Source organism: Cavia porcellus, unplaced genomic scaffold (assembly GCF_034190915.1).
Source record: "Cavia porcellus strain 051 isolate PalLab524CR breed Dunkin Hartley unplaced genomic scaffold, mCavPor4.1 scaffold_8, whole genome shotgun sequence".
NCBI lineage: Eukaryota > Metazoa > Chordata > Mammalia > Rodentia > Caviidae > Cavia > Cavia porcellus.
This window is the reverse complement of record NW_026947491.1, coordinates 94,836,007-94,858,574: the sequence shown is the minus strand read 5'-3', so window position 1 is coordinate 94,858,574 and position 22,568 is coordinate 94,836,007. Positions and strand designations below refer to the sequence as shown.

The following is a 22,568-nucleotide window of genomic DNA, read 5'->3' as shown; positions in this document are numbered from 1 at the left end:
GCTCCAAGCTGAGTCTCCTTCCTCCAGGGCTCTAAATGCCGGGAGCCATGGGAGGTGCTCCAGGTCTTGGAGTTTGCTTTCCCTGTGACTGGGAGGAACTAGGTGACACCCTCAGGTGACACGGAAGGAGCCCATCCTCCCTGCAGAGCTGAGAGAAGATGGTGGGTCAGGTGGGCCTGGCTGTGAAGGAGGCTGGGCTCACTGCTGCCCTCAAGCCGGGCATCACTAAGGTCCTGAGACAAGAGGGCTGGAGTTCCCAGGGGGATCCAGGGCGCCAAGGGACAGGAAGGGACCCCGTGAGCTCCAGGCCTGCAGTGCCCCTTCCAGCCATGTCGTCCTGGGTCCCTGAGATCACTGCATATGCAGTGTCCCCGAGGCCGGGTGCCACCCTCCAAGTGAAAACAGGAAGTGGCACCAGCGAGGCTGTCCCCAGGGCCATCACGGCATCACTGTTCTGCAGAGCAGAGTCCCCCAAGCTGGACTGTGAACACAGCCAGCGTGCACCCAGGGTGCCCGAGGGCCACCCTCTGCCCCGGAACGCTCCTGTGGTGCTGCACTCGTTCCATTCCTCCCGGCACAGATGTCGGGAGCCGGGCAGTGTATTGGAGGCTGCAGTTGCAAGCAGGCTTCCGGAAACCAGGTGGGGATGGCGGGCTCCCTGGCCGCTCGGCCTTCGACTTGCTGGGCAGGTGGTCCTGGGGCACTTCCCCTGTGGCAGGGAGCGTGTGGTCTGGAGCTCGAGGTCAGGAGACAGGCCACCATGAAGGCCTTGTGGGACTGGAGAGAGCGCACTGTCCCTCCGCTCTGCTTGGACCGCAACAGCAGCGCCAGCTGAGGTCGTGTGCAGAAGCCACACCGCTAATCCCGGCAGCCTTGGAGGCTGAGGCAGGAGGAGCAATCTCGCAAGAGCCTGTGTCAAAATTTTAAAGGGAGGAGGGGCTAGGGGTGTAGCTCAGTCTGAAAGCCTGGGTTCAGTCCCCAGCACAGCAGTGGATAGATACATAGATAGATAGATGATTGATAGATAGACGGACAGAAACACAGACCTTGCTGGAGAGGTCCTGCAGGGCAGGGAAGGCTGTGGATCCCCGAGGTCCCTGCAGTGAGGCTGGTAATATCCACTGCCCTGCACCACAGTGAGTCCTTCCTCCTGTCCCCTCTGTAAGACCCTGAGGCCATCCACGCAGAAGCCCGGCCCCCTTGGGAAGACCCTGGGTGGCTCTGCCTGCCTGACCCGACATACTTGGCATCAGTTAGGCTCCCGAGTGATCCGAGGTCCCGGCCGTGTCATTTCCTAGACTTTATCTTGAATCCCAGAGATTCTGACATGTAGTTCCCGGTGACGCCTGGTGCCTGGGTCCCTGTGGAAAGTCTGCTGTAACCCTGGGCCCATGAGAGGCTTTGCACACAGCAGCCTGCGATGATTCTGGGCCAGGACGCTGTGGAGGGCACAGCTCAGCCTGTGGCCTGTGCACTGCCAAGTCCCAGAGGAGAGTGTTTCGAATTACAAATACAAAGTCACAATGATTTAAACTCTTCAGTAGCTGTTAAATTATAAAGGCAGCACGTGCTTCTTATGTGAGAGGTGGTAAAGTACCTATTTGCATAACATGAAAGTATCCCTAGCCTGTACCCAGTGATAACTTCGACACGCAAACCCTTTTGCTACCTGCGTGTACCTGTGAATGAGAAGTGATTGAGGACAGCGGTGAGTGTTGGACTGAGGGAATGGACTGCCGTAGATGACACCTGCCCGCCGCCGCCCTCCGCACACACGCATCCCCTGTCCTGGCTGCTTCCTGCAGCAGCTCGGGAACCCTCTTTCCAGGGGTCTTTGCTTGCGCTGCCCTGGCTGCCTCCATGTCCTGCATGGGTGCAAAATGTTTCCCTTTCACGTCACTCTGACTGTGGGGAGAGCCGGAAGTCACACCGTGCCGGACCCTGTGAATTGGGGGAGGACACAGCGTTGTGGTTCTGAGGCTGCCTTCTGTGGACTGGCACTCGGTGGCAGAAGTTCCTGTGGTTATAATCCCACCTCGGAGGTACCAGGAAGGAGGACTCCAGAGCTTCTACGAAAGGGGCAAGACTCATGGATCCCGATGCTTTAAGGTGGGGGAGGATTTTCAGGCGTTAATGGCAATGTGTCTTTTACTGCAGTATTTTCAAAATGCAAACATTGACCATGTTTGTTGAGCCTGCCTTGTGTCAGTATCTGTATTTACATAGAGAGACAGACAATAGTGATTCGTGGGTATTTGCTGATCTATATACAGTTTATTACTTTGGACGGAAAGGTACCTGCAGTTAAACCATACATGGAGGGTTTCATGCTTTGTTTTTGTTTTCTGAGAGAGGGTCTCACTGACCTTGAACTCACAGTAGTCCTCCTGAGGACAGAGATTATAGGATGGCCACCACCATGCTCAGTGTATGTTGAGCTTTGTTTCTGGCTTTTGTGGTTTAGCCAGCATGGTGATTTCTCCAGCTTCTGCAGTGGTCTCCCTCCATGGGAGTTCTGTCTGTGCAGACAGAGAGCAGAGCTCAGAGCTGGCCAGCTGGCCGAGGAGTCTGTGCCCGTGAGATGAGGATGTCCCCTTAGAATCCCTTGGGGCTCTGGGTCACTGGGGACAGAGCAGGGCAGGGCCAGTCTCCCTGGTCGGGGCGTCCACAGTCGCCCGAGGTCAGTGTGAGTTCCAGCTCCCTCTGCTCCTCCTCTGGTGTGGGAGGTGCCTGCGTTGACCTCCTGGGGACCCTCATCATGACCCCCCTCCAGAGGGTGTTTCCAGCTCACAGAGGTGTCACTCAGAAGCCAAAGTTCTCAGCTTCTGGATCTAACTTGAGATGCTGGGTTGATCATGAAAGCAACCCAGAGCAGGTCCTGCTTCGGAACCGTGCGCAGTGTGCTTGGGAATTGGCTTCCTCGATGGGAGGCGGAGGGGAGGGCGTTAGTGAGCCTTTCCTCTAACGTGCTATGTAGATATCAGTGCAGCTGAGTTCAGCTCCCTCCCTGCGCACCCCTGTCTACAGGGCAGCTCCCGGCATAGGTGGTCCGGTAAAGGCTGTCCAGTCTGTCTGACCATCAGGGTGGCCGGTGGGGTTGGAGTGCAGACTTCTCGGGAGCTGGGCCTCATCCGCCCCAGTGCTCTAAAGGATTTGGCTTCCTTAACTGCGCCTCCGGCCTGTGATCACTTGAGTTTCGCTGGAAGGTCATTTGCAAATCTGCCTGTGTGGCTGTGGCCGAGGCCTGGTGGGCAGTGATTTGCTCCATTCGGTGTTTCTTGTCAGCAACCAGCTGAGCAGCAGCTTCCGGAGTAGGCAGTGCCACCTCTGGCAGCGCTGGATCCCGTTGATTCATTCAGCAGACAGTGGTCAGACCTGAGGTGGCAGTTGGGGAGCTGTGTCCCTGGAATGGGGGAGACCAGATGGCCGGGAGAGGAGGCGTTCACAGACCAGCATCAGGGGACGAGGGCAGCAGTAGAGGAAGGATGGATGTGCTGTGGGTGTGTGGCCAGGATGCCCAGACAGCTGTTCCTGGGCATCTGTCGCCCATGGCTGTGCCCTGTGCCCTGTGAGAGGCTCCACGGCTCCATAGCCAAGTATCACCCTGTGAGGGGCCAGGTGGCAGTGAGGCTTCTGGGTCAGACCCTCGGGAGAAGGATCAGGGCTTCATCCAATCTGTGCTGGTCCCTCTTCTGCCCTTCACGGCCGCCCACTGTCCTGGTCTACGGATCGCCTCTCCAGGCGGGTGCAGATTACCTGCTCCTTCTCGTCTGTCTCTACATGGTGCTGTGTGTCCCAGCATCTCTGGACACCCCCGAAGGTGCAGTTAGGAAGCCCCTTGACAGCCCCATGGAGCCCGCTCTCAGTGTCCCCTGATACACGGCCTCCTCCTGCCTCAGGGCCTTCCTGGCTACTCCTGCGACACAGGACCCGTCCCCCTTCCTCACCACCGCCTCCATGAGGATCTTGGCTGTCACATCTGGGACTCCAGGGACACCCGTGTGGCCCTGTCTCTCCTGCACACCTTGAAGTCGCCTTGTGGGCTGGGCTGCAGAAGCATGCGCCTGGCCTGTGATTGGTGGACATCAGGTGCTGACCACGGGCGCCTCTTGGAGCTCCTGTGTGTCCCTGTCCCCTAAGCATCCCTCGCGTATCTGTGTACCCGCCTCCGTTCCAATGGGCTGCAAGCCCACGGTGTCACCTCCTGTCTCTCGTGACCGAGGCAAGGCAGAAAGTGAGGGCCCGAGCGCTGCCTGGGGGACGTGGGCACTTTGAGACTTTTCTCTCTGCAGTGGCTCCCACGTCCAGTGCCGAGGACTCAGCCCTGTCCTTTGCCCTTCCTTTCAGAAAGTATTATGAGGGAGGCCGAGGACACCACGCCCCGGACAGAGACGCGGCCCTGGGACTAGCAGAGCACTTCCGGGAGGATGCTGGGCGTCTGCAGGGGGAGGCGGAAGTTCCTGGCGGCCTCGCTCACCCTGCTGTGCATCCCGGCCCTCACCTGGGTCTACCTGTTCGCCGGGAGCTTCGAAGGTAAGAGTGGAGCGGCGGGAGGGGGAGGAGGCTGGGTGGTCCAGGTGTGCCACGCTGGTGGCGCGATGACTTGCCTGGGATGCACCGTGCCGGTGGCCAGCACCGTGGGGACAGAGACAAGCTGGCCAGGACCGAGGTGCAGGGTAATGGTGGGCATGCAGCTCCTGCAGTTCTGTGGCGGGAGACTGCAGTGTCCAAAGCCGGAAGACGTTGAGCCTGGGAGAGCACTCAGCCTGCTGGCTTACGCATTCCCACGTCCAGCATCATGGACAGGCAATGGCCATGTGACAGCCTGCATTGAGGTGGCAGAAGGCTGGGTGTGAGCAGAGGGCGGCCAAAGGCTCACTCCAGGCTGCCAGCAGGATGGCCAGCAGGCTCAGGGCTTATTGAGTGTGCAGAGATCACCACGCAGATGCACTCAGAGAGGCCCGGCCGTTGTCAGGTCTAGGTGGGAACGTGGGGCGTGGTGTCCTCTCAGCCAGCAGGTTCAGAGGGGGTGCAGTGCTCAGTGAATCAGGGATGGGCCTGTCTCAGTGGGGCCGAGAGGGCCGCTGAGGCTCCTGCTGCCTTTTCTTACCCCACATTTCGATTTAAAAAGATTGTCTCAAGGAAGACTCTACTGTGGCTTTGAACGTTTGCTTCATGCGTGGTTTTGTTGGCACTGAAGGTTGCCTTTGCACTGGGAGTTGCACTGTCTTTTGAGATCTGCCTTAGGGTAGGAGATGGACGTTTGTAGCCTGGAGCTGTGTGTCTGCCTTGCAGGGCTCAGACCCCCAGCCAACACCTGTCACCACCCACCCCCGTTCTGTCTCCAAACTCCCCTCTGCCCAGCTGCATTCACTAAGTCAGTGATGGCAAAGCTTTCAGAGACAGGAGCCCGGACTACGACACAAAACCCAGCTGCTTACCGCAAAGTACCAGCACCGCCATTAAATCTGAATACTAAGGGTTTCGTTTAGAAGAAACAACTCACACAGGAACATCTTTTGCTCAAAAAGAAAAGCTTCCTGTGGAGAGGAAGCTTCATGTTGCAGGAGGGAGGCCGGACGTTGATTCTGCTGGTGGAGGAGGTTGGATGGTGGGAGAAAGCGGCTGTGAGGCTGATGCAGGCTTCAGAACTGAAGACACAGCTGTGGCAGTGTGAACAAGCCAGTGGTGAGGACAGCAGTGAGGACGGTGATGATCATGACCCAACTAGGGGCGACAGTGATGGCGGTGGTGGTGGTGGTGCTGATGGTGGTGATTACTGTAACGAACAGCTGGAATCGTGAGCATTTCCAGTACCAGTACTGTATAAGGAGCCCATGCAAACTCTGGCTTCATGGTCCCTGTACAGCAGGGACAGTTATCACCTTACTTCCCAGATGGGAGTGGACCCATGAGCTTCGCTGACCTGGCTAGGGTTCCACAGTGTCAAGCTGGGGCCTGGACTCCTGAGATCACATTCTGCCGGCCAGGTCTCAGTGCAGTGTGGGTTGTGGAGAGGGCTTCCCCAGGGTGTTGTCACAGAAGTTGTAAAATGTTGATTTGTGCTTAGTTGCAAAAGCCCTCCCACAATGATGCTGGCAGAAAGGTAGTTTGATGGTGGTGTGATTAGTGAGTTTAAAGCCAGGTGGGCTTCAGGCAGGGTTAAATCCAGGGGCTCCCAGGTATTGTTGTGGTCAGATCTTTTGTTCTACTGTTCTCTGCCTCCGTTTCCCCTGGGTTGTTTCCCACCGCGGACACAGTCAGAGGCTCCCACCACCCCCAGAGGGAGGCCTGCTTCTCCCCACTCCCTGGCGTGGCCCGAGCTCCTTGCTGTGGGTGGGGAGGCTGGCAAGGCAGGTTGGTGCCCTGCAGTGCACCCCACGCTGTGCCACCCTCTCCAGTCACAGCATGGCAGGGGGGGACGCGAGTGAGACTCGGGTGAGCCTGACCAGGAGTGGGCTCCCTCTGAGGAGAGCAGAGGCTGACCCAGTGTTCGTGGTTTGATGCCAGCTCGATGCCCTCCTGGGCCATCGACGCATGTGGCCTGGCACAGGCCTGGTTGTGCAGGTGCTCGTTGTCACTGTCTGATGTGTGTGTGGCCTCACCGGCCTCCTTGGAGCAGCCCCTCCTTTGGGTCCTGTGTTTACTTTTGGGCCTGTGTGTCCCTGCCAGCCACATCTGCCGTGGATCACCTTCTCTGTCAGGCACCACAGGCCTCACTGAGGACTGAGTCCATTCTGCCTGTGCGGTAGGAGTTCGTCGTCCGTGGCGCCCACAGCTGGAGGAAGGTGCCGTCAGTGGGCAGAAACGTGCATGTGTGTGGGACTGTGGTGACTCACTGTGCCCAGTGTGGCAGGAGGCCGGTGGCCAGGCAGGCAGGTGGGGAGGCATGGGCGTCTGTGGAAGGCTCAGGAGCTCAGCACGCACAGGACTGGGCGTGCACGCCAGGGCTCTGAGCAAGCGAGGCTGTGGATCTGAGCTGGTTCCGGCCCCACTGCACTTTGTCATCCATGAGTCCTTGGTCCATGGTGCATTCAGGTCTCAGCAACCGCACTGCTGCTGACGGGGTGATACTGAGGGGCATTGCAGTGCGTCTCAGCAGAAAGCAGAGGGTCCTGACCTTTGCCTTCAGGGTCGGACGAGGACCTGGCGCTGCGAGGGACAGCTTTTCCTTTGCATTATTCTCACAGGGTCTTGGGGTGCATGACATGGGGGCCTGGGTCCTGGCCCAGGACGGCTTGTCTATGTGTGATGCCTGCTTGTGCCCTGCACCATCTCACAGCACATTGTGGGAGATTTGCGACCTCAGAGGGACAGGGCTGGAGCCCACAGTTCTCCACGGTCTCGAGTCCCCCATGGCCACTTTAAGGCAGCAAAGCCCATCTTGCCTCCTGCTCAAGGCGCGGAGTGGTCAGGAAGAAGGTCATCACGGGTAGCTAGATGCTGAGTGCAGGGCGGAATGGACAGTGCGGTGTACAGTTGTATCGATTGTCTTTTAATGGCTCAGAACTGAAGCACTTCCCACTCGGCTTAGCTGCTATTAGCGCTGAGCTGGAGCAAACCCCCCTGAGGATCAGGGATGTCACCGCAGGGAGAGTGGCGCTGAGGTGCAGGCGTCCGAGCTCCTTGCCTGGCTCCCCCAAGCCTCCCGGGGGTCTCATGTCTGCAGGGGCAGCAATGACCCTCAGGGTCTTGCTGGTGGCAACCAAAATGACCCCCGTATCCACACACCCACCTGGCCCTGCAGGGGCCTGAGGAGACAGTGCCTCAGCTGACGCGTGTCCTGGAGATACTCGAATGGGGCTGGAGCTCCTGCTCCCTGTGTGAGCCCCAGTAGACCTCGCACCCCGCCCCATTCACTGCACTGGGCTCACGGTCAGCCGTGGTCTGGAAGTTTCTGTCCTGAGTGGTGGCATGTGGCTCTGTGTGCTCCATCTGCCAGGGTGGTAACTGTCCCTGTGTCACAGGCCCATGCTGCCTGCCTTTGCCCGCCCAGTGGTGGCCCCGGATGCCAGGCTGCCTGGTGCAGTGTGGCCGTGTCTCTGATCAGCTCACCCGCATTCCTGTGGATAACGCTGCTGCTGAAGCCACGATGCCTCCAGGCAGATGGGTCGGGGGAGCTGTGAGTGCTCTGTGTGAGAGAGCAAAGCTCTCCACTTACGCAGGACACAAGAACAGTCTGCCCCAGAAATGGTGAAGAAGGGAGTGACAGGCCTGCTAGTTCTGCTGTCATGATCGGGGCCACAGTGGCAATAAGGGCCTAGCTGAGTAGGAAACGTGCTAAGTGTGGCAGCTGTGTGTGCAAGGAGGAGACGTGTGCAATGCTCCCGGGATGAGGGGCTCTCATTCCAGTTCCGGTGCAGATTAATCTGAGTGTGTTAAAAAAATCCTAACCTTTTTCTAAAGGTTGAAAGTCCAGACTCACTCTGTCTGGGCTGTGGCCGTGCTGTTGGCAGCCTGCCCCTGCGGAGATGCCGTTTAAGCCTCTAGGTGCCCCTCACCCCCACGCCCACCCCGTGGCTCCATCTGCATCCCCGAGGGCGGCAGAGTACTTACATCTCCCAGTCTCCCTCACCGTCTTGTGGCCTGCGTCTCACTTCTGTCACACACATTTGTGACCATAGCACCTCACCAGAGGTGACTGATGACCGCGCGGGTCCCACCCAGGTGACATGGATAGCTTTTCTCTCTCCAGACTCGGAACCGAACTGCGCCTGCTGAGGAAGGAGGCGCCTGCAGGTGGGGTGGTGAGTCTGGAGCACCCGGGGGGAGAGGGGACGCTGTCCCCCGCCCGCCCCTGCCACGTGTGCACAGAAGCTGAGGGGTGTTGTCCTCCCCCTCCTGTGCGCACACCGTGTCCTGCTCTGGAGCTTGGGTCCTCTGACCATAGGCTGATGTCCAAACCCAAGCAGCGCTGGCTCGCCACAGAGGAGCTCCGTGTTCCACAGGGGCGCTGTGAATTGTTCCCACCCCGTTACTATTTCTGGTGTCATCACTGATCAGTGGCACATTAGCACTAAGAAGAGCCGGACAGAACTTCTCCTGGCAGTCCTGGTTTAGGGGGTTTCCTCCACTTTGATTTCAGACCCCAGTTTAACAGGAGGAGGGCTGGTTTCCTTTGGAGGCCTGTTGGTGGTCCGTAGGTCTATTGATTTTAAGTGAAAGATACATGGATGTAACTGCTTTGCAAAACACTTTGGGGTTACCAGGCAAAGCCACGCATGCCCATTGGCTGTGTCCTGAGGCACGCATCAGGCCACTGCACACGTGCAGGAAGACACACCAGACCGTGTGCACACCGGAGCGTTGTTCACACATACACACACAGGCACACACAGGAAGCTCTGGGGTACCACCCACCGCAGAACAGGCGGGTGTGGGGTGGGCACGGATACAGCCAGGCGCTGGGAGCACGGAGCCGGTGCTGAGCGAAAGCAGGCAGATGCATGCAGGGCGCCCGAGGCATGACGGGGCTCCTGACGTCCACACCTCAGCACTTAGCGTGGGCCGGCTGCGGAGGAGGCCACGTGGAGACTCCAGGCACCGGAAGGGTCTGGGTGCTGCTGCTGACTCCTTTGCTAACCTGATGGCTGTATAGTTGGTTCACTTTAATTCAGCCACTGTGCACCTTGGTTCGGAAACGCTTTGTTGTGCAAACAAGTTGGTTCGCAAACAACCTTCTGGCAGTTTTTGTTTGGGAACTCTGCGTCAGGTGACCATGGCCATCTTTCCTGCAGGAACAAAAATGTATCCGCCTTTGCCAGAATTGTAGAACAAATAAAAGTTCGTGAACTGAGGCGCCGCTGCATTCCCCTCATGATTGGTTCGCTCTTCTGCACATTATTTCACGTTTTTAAGCCCTTTGGAAATCTAGGTACTTAAGTGAGAAGCTGAGTTTCAAGTGATTGTTTGGATTTTTGTATTTTCAGAGGAAAGGAATTTTAGTACCTTGGGATTTATGCCTCTGTGTCGCTGTCAGTTGAAATACTTGTTAAGCACGAGATTTTCTTTGGGGGTTAATGTTACCATTTGTCCTTAACCTGGATCTTTCACCTGCTGATGCACCTCGTCACTTGCACAGTGTTTGCTGTGTAAAACTTTGTTCACGGCATTGACTTCGGGATCTGAATTTGTCGATGAAACCGTGTCTGTAGGAGTGTTTTCACCAGTGCAAGGCTGACCTGCTCACCAGGACTAGCAGAGCTACAGCTCTGATTAATATTAAGGCACTGTTCGTGCTTGGCAGAGCTGCCGAGCCACATTCAGTAACGAATGTTCCCGACTTCATCACTCAGTAACATGTGCTTGGAAAAGGAAGGGAAATCCCTCTGCAGAAAGCTGAGCCCCCGGAAAGGAAGCGTTTTGGGAGGCTGTGACCACAGTCAACACGACCCCAGCAGTTTCCATTTGTGTCTCCTGTGTGGGGTGCAGCTGATCTGGTGCACGCAGACTCAGGTGTGATGGGGGTGGGGGGACACGGGACCACAAAACCTGCCGTTCATAGCTGCGAAGCACTCACTGCGTCTGCTGGCCACGGTGATGGTTCCACCCTCCCACCATTTTTATTAGTTTTGAGTTCGTTGGTAGTGGGTAAATACTGGAAGATATTGGCGTTCCTTTTTCAAAATTGGAAAGATCTGCCTGGAAACCAGACCCTCACTTCACTGCAGCCACATCCGAGGGGCGGAGTCCGAGCTGTCCCTTTGCAGGATGCGTGAATCCTCCTCTCGACCCGTCCCAGGGTCCTCCCTTGTCGGCCCTGGCCATCCTGCACAGCTGTTTTATGCAGAGAATTGAGAAGAAAGACCTGTGCTCTCTGTTTGTGTCATGTAGGCGCTGGCTGGCCGGGCCGGACTTCGAGTTTGCATCCTTTTGGCTCGTTCTGTGCTTCATGCCAGGCTCCGGATGCTGCTCACCTGTCTCATCTGCTCCTCAGTTTCCTCCCTCACCCGGGCTGTGGATACAGAGCCTGTGCTGTTTGTCAGCTGTTTGCCCAAAGCCCGGGCTGGTGAGGGAGGAAGCCGGGCCCTCCTGAAGCACTCCTGTGCAGCACAGTCCCCTGAACCTTCACATGCAGAAGGGGTCGGAGGCGTCCCATCCGGGTCAGGGTGCTCAAGTGCTAGACTCGGACAGGACAGCCCCGAGACAAGGAGCCACTTGGACAGGAGGCACAGCGTGTTCTGTGGCTGGCAGGATTATGGTAAGCCAGTAGAAACAGCAAACTTGATCAGCCTCTTAATGCAGTTTGCATTTTGTTTCCACCATAGATCACAGAATTAGGGCAGAGCAGATGTTAGGCGTCAGGGGTACTGCTGAGTAGATGAAACCTGGCAGCCTCACAGGGCCGAGGTGGGTGCATACGAGCTGAGGACAGGCGGAACCCTGACAGACTCCCCCAGTGCCCCTTCAAAGGGCACATGTTGGGAGGCCCGCATGGTTGCTTCAGAGGCCAGCACGGCAGCCCCAGCCCTCAGTGGACCCCAGCACCCATTCCACCCTGTGCTTTCCTGTCCCGAGAATGCTTTCTCAGGAAGGTGACAAGGTCGCCCATGGCCACGAGGACTTTGTTTCACAGCGGGGGAGCCCAGGACCTGAGGACCACATGGTCCCAGAGCCACCTCCAGTCTGGTGGGCCATGAGGTCCCTTTTGCCACTTACTCAGTGCAAAAGGAGCCAAAGGCTTGGCTGAGTTAGTCCACTGTGTCCGTGGGCATTTCCAGGCATGCGCAGGAGAGGCCCAGACTCCCTGTCCTGGGGCCCTGTGTCTTGGGGCTGTAGCCCTGTTGGAGAGGATTGAGCTGTTCTTCTAAAGGCCCAGCTGTGAGAACCTTGCGGCGTGAGGAAGAAGATAAGCCACACGGACACCAGGCCCATCGCTTTCACCACAGTCTTCTCAGTGGACTCAGCTTGGTTCTGGTCACTAACCTGCCCTGAAAGGCTGTGTGTCCTCAGCAGAGTCACTTAACCCCTCTCTGGCCAGACTCCTCCTCCAGAGCCTGGATGCTGCTTCCTGCTGGACAGCGTTTGGTGTGGGTGGGGGACGCCCACCCTCCTCCGTAGAGGGCACTCCACGACCTGGCCTGCAGGAACCTGGCCTCCCACTGCACTGAGGTCAGTGGTGGCCACCTACACTTGAGACCCGGCCTCGGCTACCCACAATGCGCCAATGAGTGGCGTTTCTCCCGAGCCCACATGGCACTGTGGAACATGCCTTGTCCTGTCCACGCCGAGCAGTCCTGCAGCCCCACGGGGAGGGACAGCCGTCTCGGAGCTTTGGAGCAGTCCATGAACCTCCCGACATTACTTACTCACCAGGGCACTCAGCAAGCGTGGCCCTGGTGGCTCCTGGGGTGTCCTTGCCTGAGGGCGTCACAAGTGACCATTCCCTAGTGGGAAGGGACAGCCTTGGCTCCATGTGGAGTCTTAGCAGCGCTGGGTTACTCCTGTTTGTGTGGCTTCCACCTCCTGTGTGGGAGCAGGTCAGGGTCACGTGCAGGGAGAGGACCTGAGCCAACCTGACTCAGCAGGGGTGCAGAGTCCTCACCTGCGCCAGAGGCCGGAGAAGCTTGGAGGCAGGGGACCGTGCCAAGGTGCTTTCTCACCCTAGAAGTAGAGCCACGCATGAGGTGCCAGCTCACGCAGCCACTGTGTCGCCCTCTGAGTCCTTTCTGTAACCTGGGCCCACATGTGGAGGACCCAATGAGGTTCCCTGAACCCTGCTGCATGAACAGGCCACAGGGAATGCCCATGTGGAAGGATGTGCTGTTCTCCGGCATCTGGGGCGGCCGCCTCAGCCTCCACGGGCACAGAGAGGATCCCCACCTCCTCGGCATCCACACTGAGTGCAGGGCAGGGTTGGGAGTGCTGTGTGGACAGGGAGGCAGGAGCTGCAGTCCAGTTCCGGCCCACGGGACCTCGACTGTGGTCACGGCTGAGCTGTGGCTCTTCCTTGAGTGTGGCAGAGATGCTGGGCCAGGGCTGACCTGTGTGCTGCACGGTCACTGTCCTCTGCAGAAAGTGACAGAGAAGATCTCTTCGGCATGGTCCTGGGTTCCAGAGTCTGGGCTGAAGCCAGAGGATGCTCAGATGAAAATGGTCTCCGTGGCTTCCGTGAGCAGTGGCTTCTTCCATGTGACAGCAAAAGCATGGTTAGAACAGGAGAGACAGAGGAAGTGGACCTGGCCAGAGTTAGAATCTCCCATGTTTCAAAGCACACCACGGAGTGAGTGAAGGGTTCCCTGGGAGAAGCCATGGACCGTTCATACCTGGGAGGGATGGAGGCCAGGACAGGCTGAGGACTTCAGCCGTGGTTTCTCCCAGGAGGACAGGCAGGGCAGGCAGCTGGGCAGTGGGCAAGGAGGGTCCACATCGTGAGTTACTGGGAGGACATTCACCCCGCAAATGTTATCAGAGCCAGGAAATGTGGAGACGTTGGAAGCCTCTGGGCTCGGCAGCTGTGGCTCTGCCTGGAAACAGACTCAGAGACTCTGCACTGGACCCCAGGACATGTGGCCAGGAGACCTGAAAACTATGCTTGGGACCTGAGCAAAGTGACCCTAGCAGCAGTGTTCCTAATAATCAGAACATGGAGTCTTCACAGCTGTCACGTGATGAGCCGCTGAACAAGATGGGGCCCAGCGGAGCGATGGAGTATTCTCCAGGCGTTAAACGGAGGTGTTGGTTCAGGTCATCACTGGAAAAAAGGTTGAAAACTTACGAAGTGGAGGCCAAGCCAAATTACGTAGGATCCACTTGTGGGTGGTGTCAGGACTGGAGAATCCAAGGAGAGAGGAAATACGCTAGGTTTCCAAGGACAGCGATTGGGTCAGGGCTGCTGCTGGACCTGCGGCTCTGCCCTGGCTAATGAAAATGTTCTGGCATCGGGTGACAGTGGCACTGCTGCCCGATGCTGTGATGCCCGTAGAGTGACTGCCAGCTGTTCCCCAAAAAGGGTGGAAAGACTTTAGGCAAGGCAGAGCCCATGGCCCACCTGATGCTTTTCTCTGGCCCTCCCCGTCCCAGCAGGTTCCCTCTGAGATATACCTAGCCCCTGAGATGCCCTCTGCCCCCAGTGATACTCCCTGCAATGTCCCAGTCCCCTGAGATGCCTGCTGCCCCTGAGATGCCCTCCACAGTGCCCCTGCCCTTACCTCCAGGGGGCCAGAACCCCAGAGCTCAAAGCAGGAGACCCAGAGAGTGTGGGAGCTTGCCATGGTCTCCACTGGAAGACCATTCCATCCTGCCGCATGGCGCCAGCCTGGCAGGTGGCAGTGAAGACCCAGCACTCCCTCCACGCAGACACGTCAAGGGGGTGTGGCTTGGTGTTTTCTAGGCACGAAGGAACACCCGCAGGATGGGGGCGCGCTGTCCATAGCTGCAGGAGTCCTTCGGGACCAAGGCTGTAGTGTGGCTTCGGGCTCCTCCCAGGAGGGCTCCAGACCCAGCTCCCCGCCCTGGCTGCTGGGTCTCCACCTCCGCCCTCCACCCCATCTGCACACCATGCTGCTTCCCAGCAGGATGTTTGCTTTTGACCTGCCTTTGTGCAGTTTCGCAGCGTTATGAATCCAGTTGTGACCCCTGCAGGACCCTGCAGCCTGGGTGCGTGACCTGACTCCAGACAGGTTCCTAGCAGACATCAAACCCAAATGGCTTGTGGTGGCCCTGGACCCAGTGTCCTAGGCCCCGGCCAAGGGGGAATTTGCACACAGAGCCAGGCATGGACAGAAGGGTAGAGGGATGATGGCGAGGCCATGCTGGGCACCCTGGGGCACATCCTGTCAGAAACTCAGAGGACAGCCATGTCCCCACGCCCAGCCTCGAGGGCTTGTGTCCACACGTTCTCACATGCAGCTGCCTAGAGGACACCGAGAGCCCTGTCCGGGGAGACCATGGCCTTCTGTCTCCCGTCAGCCAGTTGCACCTCCCTTGTCCCCTCGACCGTGACATGTGAGGGTCACAGTGAACACAGTGCGTGGGCTCACTCAGCACTTTACATCCGCAGCCTGTGATGTCCTAGCGTGGAGAGATGACCGATGGATGCATAAACAGGTGAACAGATAGACGGGCGGACGGCTGGACAGATGGATGGATAAATGTGTCAAAAGCATCGTCAGTGATTCTTTGCTGAATTTCTGATTCCAACAGAGAAAAGGCAACTTGCGTCAGAGCTAGAAGTGCGGGAGGAAATTAACATTTGAAAGACACACGTGTGGCCTCTGCCTGAGGCCTCGCTGGCAGGGCGCCTGCCTCGATGCCTTTCCCAGTGTGAACCCCTCGGGATGCGTTAGGGAGCTCACCGGTTTAGGCTCATTGAACCACCGTCCTTTCGAGCTGCTGCAGCTGCGCAGCGGGCGCTGTGTCTGCGTGTTTGTTCCGGTGTCGTGTTCAGAGTGGGAGTGGGTTAAAAGCAGAAGAAATCTGTTACATCAGAGTTGGGGGCCGAGGAGTAAATTGCAGGGTCCGCGCCCCGCTGCATCCTAGCAGCTGCACGTTTACCCCTTCGTGTGTTCCAGTGAAATCTGGGCACTGGTGTCGTGCGGGGCTCTGTTCAATCCGCAGGGCTTTGGGGCCCGGTGAGGGCTGAGTGCATCCTGTCTGGTGCAGGACTCTGAGTGGGATCATGAGAGTCGGCACAGGGGTCGTGGGTGTGTGGAAGAGGACACCTCACTCTTTTCAGGAAGGCTCAATGCAGGCAGGGCACAGGTGCTGTTCCAGACCCATGGGAGTGCAGTGCAAAGGTCCTGGGGCCAGAGAGGCCTCTGTAGGCCATGGCTGAAAAAGGGAGGAAGCGAGTGGCTCTGAGGTGGGAGTCCTGTACTTCAAACCGCAGTCGCCTGCACTGATGCTCATTCTCTTCCTTCAGTGCTGGAGTTGAACCCCGGGCCTTCACACAGTGCTGTGTCCTCAATCCTTTTTATTTTATTCTGAGACTGCTCTTGCTAAGTGGCTCAGGCTATGAGTTTGTGATCCTCCTGCCTCTGCTTTCCAGAATCTTCATTCACACGCTCAAGGATACAGCTGGGCCTGGAGCCGTGCCCAGTGCCAGGCAGGTGGCAGTGGATCTGGCGCTTTCCTCTGGTGAGACCCCTCATGTGCCAGGGCCTCAAACCCTGGACACCAGCCAGTTCTGCTTGCCACACCCTGAGCTGAGCCCTGCCCCAGGGACTTTGCACTGCACCCCAGACGTGTTCTTTTCCCCAGCTCTGGTTAAGGTGGCCACCCTGCTGTGTGTCCTCCTCCTGGCTGACACAGGTGAGAGGGAGGAGAGGGCAGCTGGGGTCTCTCCCTGGCTCCTCTCCTGGCTGTGGGTCCTTCTGGCTCATTCTGATCTCCTCCCTCTGCACTTCAGACCTGGCCCTGAGGCGGTCCTGGGCTCCTGCAGCCCCCTGGTTCACCAGACTGTTTTCCCACGCCTCCTCCCCCACCCTCCATCTGCCTGTCTGTCCGCTGTGCGTCTGTCTCTGCTTGTTCTGAGTGAGTTTGCTGGCTGGGGGACAGGGTGACTCCGGAAGACACTGTCCCACTGAGCAGCGACATTTTCCTGCAGACGAGCGTGGGCTGTGTGTGTGGCAGTTCAGGAGATTGGTTACTGATGGACGACTGTGTCTGTCACCTCACCGCTGCCACCTGTTCTCACAGCGCTGGCGAGGCATGGTAGGTGCACATGGGCGCACCTGTGAGCACGTGCCAGGGTGGGGCGAGGCCCCCAGTGCCCACTGCTGTGGTCTGGGCTCCGGCCCTCACAGCTCACTCTTGTCATTTTGCAATGGTGCAGTGGAGGTGACTCCGTGGGCACGTTTCTGGACTCCCACGAGCTGCGCATGGTCACTCCGAGTCCCAGTGTGGTGGGCAGAAGGCCAGGCTGGTGCCTTGGGGCCCCTTCGCCTCCACCCCGGGCCTGGAAGCCCCACCCCTCCTTTGCCCCATGCCCTCAACTCCCTGGGATGTAGCGCCATTCTCTCCTGCAACTCTGGCCGGCCCCTTCGCCTCCCCTCCCAGCCACTCCCTCAGAGCCCGGTGGGGTGGGGTCAGGCCAAGCTCACAGGTCCCCTTTGTCCCCTGCGTCCCGCTGTTCCCACCCGCAGACTCTGCCTCGGTTACGTCCTTGTTAATGTGCAGGGCAGTCTCGTACTTCCTCTTCCTCAGGCGCACACATGCATGTCACACATGCCCACGTGCGCCTGCACACTCATGCGCACACATGCATCTCACACATGCCCACGTGCGCCTGCACACTCAGGCGCACACATGCATCTCACACATGCCCACGTGCGCCTGCACACTCAGGCGCACACATGCATCTCACACATGCCCACGTGCGCCTGCACACTCAGGCGCACACATGCATCTCACACATGCCCACGTGCGCCTGCACACTCAGGCGCACACATGCATCTCACACATGCCCACGTGCGCCTGCACACTCAGGCGCACACATGCATCTCACACATGCCCACGTGCGCCTGCACACTCAGGCGCACACATGCATCTCACACATGCCCACGTGCGCCTGCACACTCAGGCGCACACATGCATCTCACACATGCCCACGTGCGCCTGCACACTCAGGCGCACACATGCATCTCACACATGCCCACGTGCGCCTGCACACTCAGGCGCACACATGCATCTCACACATGCCCACGTGCGCCTGCACACTCAGGCGCACACATGCATCTCACACATGCCCACGTGCGCCTGCACACTCAGGCGCACACATGCATCTCACACATGCCCACGTGCGCCTGCACACTCAGGCGCACACATGCATCTCACACATGCCCACGTGCGCCTGCACACTCAGGCGCACACATGCATCTCACACATGCCCACGCATTGTGCACACACAGGCTTCCCGAGGACAGGGTCTAGGCTGGAGACCCTGCCAGCGGCTGGAACCCGGCTGTTAAAATGGTGCCCGGAGTCCTACAGGTCCTGGGCAGCAGGGCCATATCTCTGTGACCCTGGTGACACGCACACCAGCACACTTGTACCCAGCGTGCCCTGTGCACACCCGGGTGAAAGGGGCCTGCAGGCACGGAGGGCTCACTGATGGTCAGAGCACTGCCCTTGACCTCATGGCTGGGCATTGCTTAGGGACAGGGTCTCCAGCTCTTCGGGGCATTGGTGACGTACTTGGATCCTGGGATGACAGCTGTGAAGGAGGACACAGACTTCCCATGCTGCCCAGGGCCTGCATGTTGACCTGTGTGTGTGGATCTGGGTCCTGCTATGGAGTGAGGACTAACCCAGGCCAGGCAGTCTGCCACCCTGTACCTGGCCACTGCACTGTGGGCAGCCTGCTGGCCATGGTCCACACGGGAGCCAGGGCCTCTCGAGGGTGCTCTACAGGGCCCCAGGCCAGGGAGTCTTGGCTGGGTGAGTGAGTGGGACCTCAGCAGTGACAGCTGCACGGGTGGGAAGGTGCCGCATGGAATGGGGCTGATTCGAGGTGAAAACCGGGATCAAGATGTGGGTTGTAGGCTCACAACAAGAAGCTTAAAATGCCCCGTGCAGGTCCCTTGCCTCAGGGTCCAGCCTGGGTTGAGCTGAGACACTGTTTGCTGTGAGCCTCAGGAGCCTGAGCCTGTGGTCTGCTGGCCCTCAAGTGCCCTCTGCAGTCCCCAGCCTGCACCCCTGCTCTCAGCCACCAGAGTGCTCCCTGCTAGCCGTGCTGCCACCCACGCCACCTCCCCAGGGCATCCCAGCCTTGACTGACCTCAGGGATTCCCTTCCCGTGCCCTGACCTCTGTCTGCGTTTTCCATGTGGGGCCACAGCAGGCAGACTTCCTGGTCAAGGACTGGGGACCCCAGGAATGAATCTGCCTTTGTTTCCCCTTCCCTCTATCCGTGGGGCAGGGTGTGGCAGCTCAGCCCATAATCTCATTCTCTAGGGGACTGAGGTGAAAGAGTCTCACGATGGTGAGCCCCTCGGTGCGGCCCTGTCTCAGGAAAAGGGCGCAAGGCGTGGCCCTTGCCCAGCACGCACCGGTCCTGGGTTCCCTCTCCAGTGCCACAAATTGTGGGCAGTAAATAAAGTCAGACAGCGGAGTGCGCGTGATGACTGCTTCCTAACAGGGCGGACGAATGTCAGCTACTCCTGCTCTTCCTCGGAGGACAGGGCCACAGCAGGGGAGCCGGAGCAGAGGAGGTTCCCTGGAGTTGGCACTGCCTCTTCCAGCCTTGGCATGGTTTTGTAGTTGCCAGTGAGCCCTTGCTATCATGGCAGGCTTGGCTCTGAGGCTCCCGGTCACCCCAGCTCGTGCGCCCCCTAGCAGCTGCTGACAATAGCTGCCTGTGGTCCCCCCTGCTGGCCGGCGACTCGACTCCTGTGCATCCCCTCTGGGCTGTGCAGACTCCTCCTTACCTTCGTCCCACACCTCATGCCATCCTTGTCACCCTGGCCTTCGGGTGGCCTTGTTTCACCCATGTCCCTGGCCTCCCTGGTGCTGTCCCAGTCCACCCTCGCCTCAGCACAGAGCTCCCCCTGTCCTCGCCCATGTTGCCTTCATTTTGTGGTCCTGCTCCTTTGCCATTAAGTAGGTATTGATTTCTCTTAGGATGCACAGCAGGAGTTATTGAGCGCAGAGGTAAACATTGACCGAGGCTGGGCAGCATGGTCCACGTGGAGAGGGGACGCTGCCTGCCCCAACCCTGTCCCCTGGCAGCTTGGGGGTCTACCGAGTATGGCTGGGCAGTGTGAGGTGACGTCTGCTGTGCCCAAGGTCTTGCCTGATCCCCTCAGAGCTTTGTCAGGGCAGCCCGCCCGACCCAGCCCATGCCTGCCCGCTACAGTGCGAGAGCCGGCTCCCGGGTGTGTGGTGACCACTGCAGGACCAGGGCCTCCCCCGGCCACCAGGCTGTGTGCACTTGTGCCTGACCCTTCCCGTCCATGTCATCCCCGTAATGCCATCCTCCTGATGGACGTACGGCACATCCCCTAGAGCGGCTGCACCTGCTGTCCCTTCAGTCCTGAGGGTGGCGTGGTCTGTCCACCTGATGTCCACCCAGGCCCTGTGTCACAGCGGTTGACGCATGCAGAACCAGCGTCTCTTCACAAGATTTGCTGTCGCTGTTGTCCTTCATCATCATCAGCACAGCATGGTGACAGAATGCACATTCCGGCCGTCTTCCCAGGCAGCTCTGCCCACCGGCCCTAGAGTGGCGGGGCTCGCATGCTGGGCTTCCACGTTGCCGATTGGGACCGAGGAGAGAGATGCACTCACACGGGCTCAGGTTCCCTGGCCTCTAGGTCCCAGGCTCCGGGAGAAGTGGCCTTTTTCCTGTGTGCCACCTGCGGGTCCTCCTGGGCCTGGGCAGCCCATGCGCCCCCGGGCAGCTGTGGCTTGCCGCGTGTTTGGGCAGAGTTCACTCATCAGTGGCCCCTGGAGCTGCTTTCCGTCCTGTCCTCAGTGTGCCCCTCCTCGGCACTGGCTGGTGTGTGTGTGCAGTCAGGGCTGTGGAGGTGTCCGGGATGTGTAACCGGCAGCCATCTGTGACTGCCAAGCATTGTCCCCCACGAGACCTGCGCCTCCTTTCCCTGCCGAATCCCCATGGGCCTGGGTGCAGCTTTGCCCTGTTCTGCAGGTGAAGACAGTCACCTGTTATAGTCAGAAGGAAGGCAGGGCCTCCTGTGGCTCAGTGACGCGCCCAGCCCCACATAGCCCAGCAGCCAGGATGTCCATGCACAGCCAGTGACCGTGGCCAGTCCCCCACAGAAATGGGTCTGGCCTAGCTGCTTCTCCTGGATAGCAGTACTGTCCCAGGCAGGGCAGGCATCCTGTGTTGTAATCTCAGGTGAAGGACAGAGCCCAAGTCCCCGGACCATGTGACCACCGGCTCTCAGTTGGCTCTTAATTCCACCCAGAGAAACCTGAGCCCGCTGGAGCAACTGTGGCTTCAGTGCCAGAGATGCCCCTGGGAGCCAGGCAGCGCCCGGATTGATCCCCCCGTAGGAACCCATTTCCCCTAAACCGCCTCCTGCCTCGCTATGTTCTTAGCTGTCTTTGCGCCTTCCAGAGTGCCCAATCTGCTCCTCTATTAACCAGACTTCTCTGGCATCTGGCGTGGTGCTGACCACAGGGTTACTAGTGGCCACCTGTGGCCATGAAGGCCACGCTGAGCCCAAAGAGAGGGGTGGGCAGGAGGAGCCCTGCGGTGGTTGCTGATGTCCACAGCCACTTGCTATGCTTGGTGGCCATGACTGATGTTTTGTGAGGTGACCACGCCCTGGCCTGGGCCGAGGTGAGGAGACAGCACTAGCATTGTTGTTGAGCACCGGGGAGACGCCACTTCCCTGCAGCCTGGCTGCGCCCCCTTCGGTGACTTTAGAAGCTCTTCCAGGAGTACAGAGGCCAGCAAAGGGACCCTTCCCAGCAGGCGTCAGGGCAGGGACTGGGACGGAGCCTACCCTGGCTCCCTGGGACAGAATGACATTGAGGGGGCATCACAGCACATCTGGGCACATCAGGACACATGTGGAGAGTAGCCTTTAGCAGAGCAGTCGTGAGTCTGCTGGCCAGGACTGGCTGGGACTGGCCGGGGTCTCTAAGGAGGTGTGGAACCTTTCAGAACGCCCAAGGCATGATGCCTTTGGGTTCCCCTGGGGCAGGAGTGTCCTGGAGAGGGCACCCATCTGCTACGGCTCCTCTGTAATGTTCTTTTCTTTTCTTTCTTTTGTTAAATTCTGCAGGATTACAAGGAAATACAGAGTAGTGGGGCAGGGAATCTGGGCCAGAAGAAAGTCAGGAGCCCCTCGCGATGGGCAAGAAAAAACTCTTACCCTGAGATTACAGCTGAGAGCAAATTTATCAAATCCTCCTTCAGACACCAAGTCAGAGGAGCTCACTGGGATGTCATGCGGTTTTCCCAGAGCATTGTGCCGTGGATGGATGGATGGATGGATGTAAGATAGATGGATAGAGAGATAAGTACAGGGAGGGAATGCGGTAGGGACGGGTGGATGGGTGGTACACAGAGAAGGAGCAAGGCGTGGATGGAGGATGGATGGGTGCTGGACGGGTAAGTGGGGGTGATGAAGGCGCAGAAGGAGAAAGGAACCCAGCGGCGTGACCCCAGGGGGACCGTGTGGTTGGCTGTCGCCTTGGTTGGCTTGAGAAGTTCCTCCGGAATTAGCACACAGCTCTGAGTGTGTCTCTGGGTGTTTCTGGAGCTGTGTCCGTGGGACAGTCCGCCGTGACAGTGGGTGCTGCCTGCTCGTAGGATGGGCCCACGGGGCACAGGGCCGGAGGGGCGGCCTGCAGCACAGGCTTCTGGTCCCCTCCTGAGCCCGCTCTGCTCTGGCTGCTCTGAGGGGAGCAGCGCTCCCGCCAGGCCCTTCCGCCCGGTAGGAACCATTTCCCCTAAACCGCCTGGCCCCTTCCTCACCTCCGGCCCCACAGCGGAGCCACCACTGTTTCCACGCTGACGGGAGCCTCAGAATCTTCTGCCCTCTTGGTTGTGTTTCCAAGTTTTCATCCCAGCAACACGCACGAAGTCCGGTGGCTGGAGAGCAGACCGTAGCAGGCCCGGCCGGCAGGGTGCACTCCGCTTCCCGTGGAGAAAGCCAG

The 22,568-nt window shown here is 58.8% G+C and overlaps 1 protein-coding gene across 3 annotated transcripts in view; it reads left to right on the top strand.

Annotated features, from left to right (window-relative positions):
- Large1 (LARGE xylosyl- and glucuronyltransferase 1) overlaps nt 1-22,568 on the top strand; it is a 324,947-nt gene that overhangs the window by 96,820 nt on the left and 205,559 nt on the right. For all 3 annotated transcript variants that reach the window (XM_063255551.1, XM_003462316.4, XM_013143002.3), the window contains exon 2: nt 4,348-4,533. In XM_063255551.1, coding sequence (XP_063111621.1) covers nt 4,428-4,533 — 106 coding nt within the window. In that variant the 5' untranslated portion in view covers nt 4,348-4,427. The remainder of the gene's footprint in view (nt 1-4,347; nt 4,534-22,568) is intronic.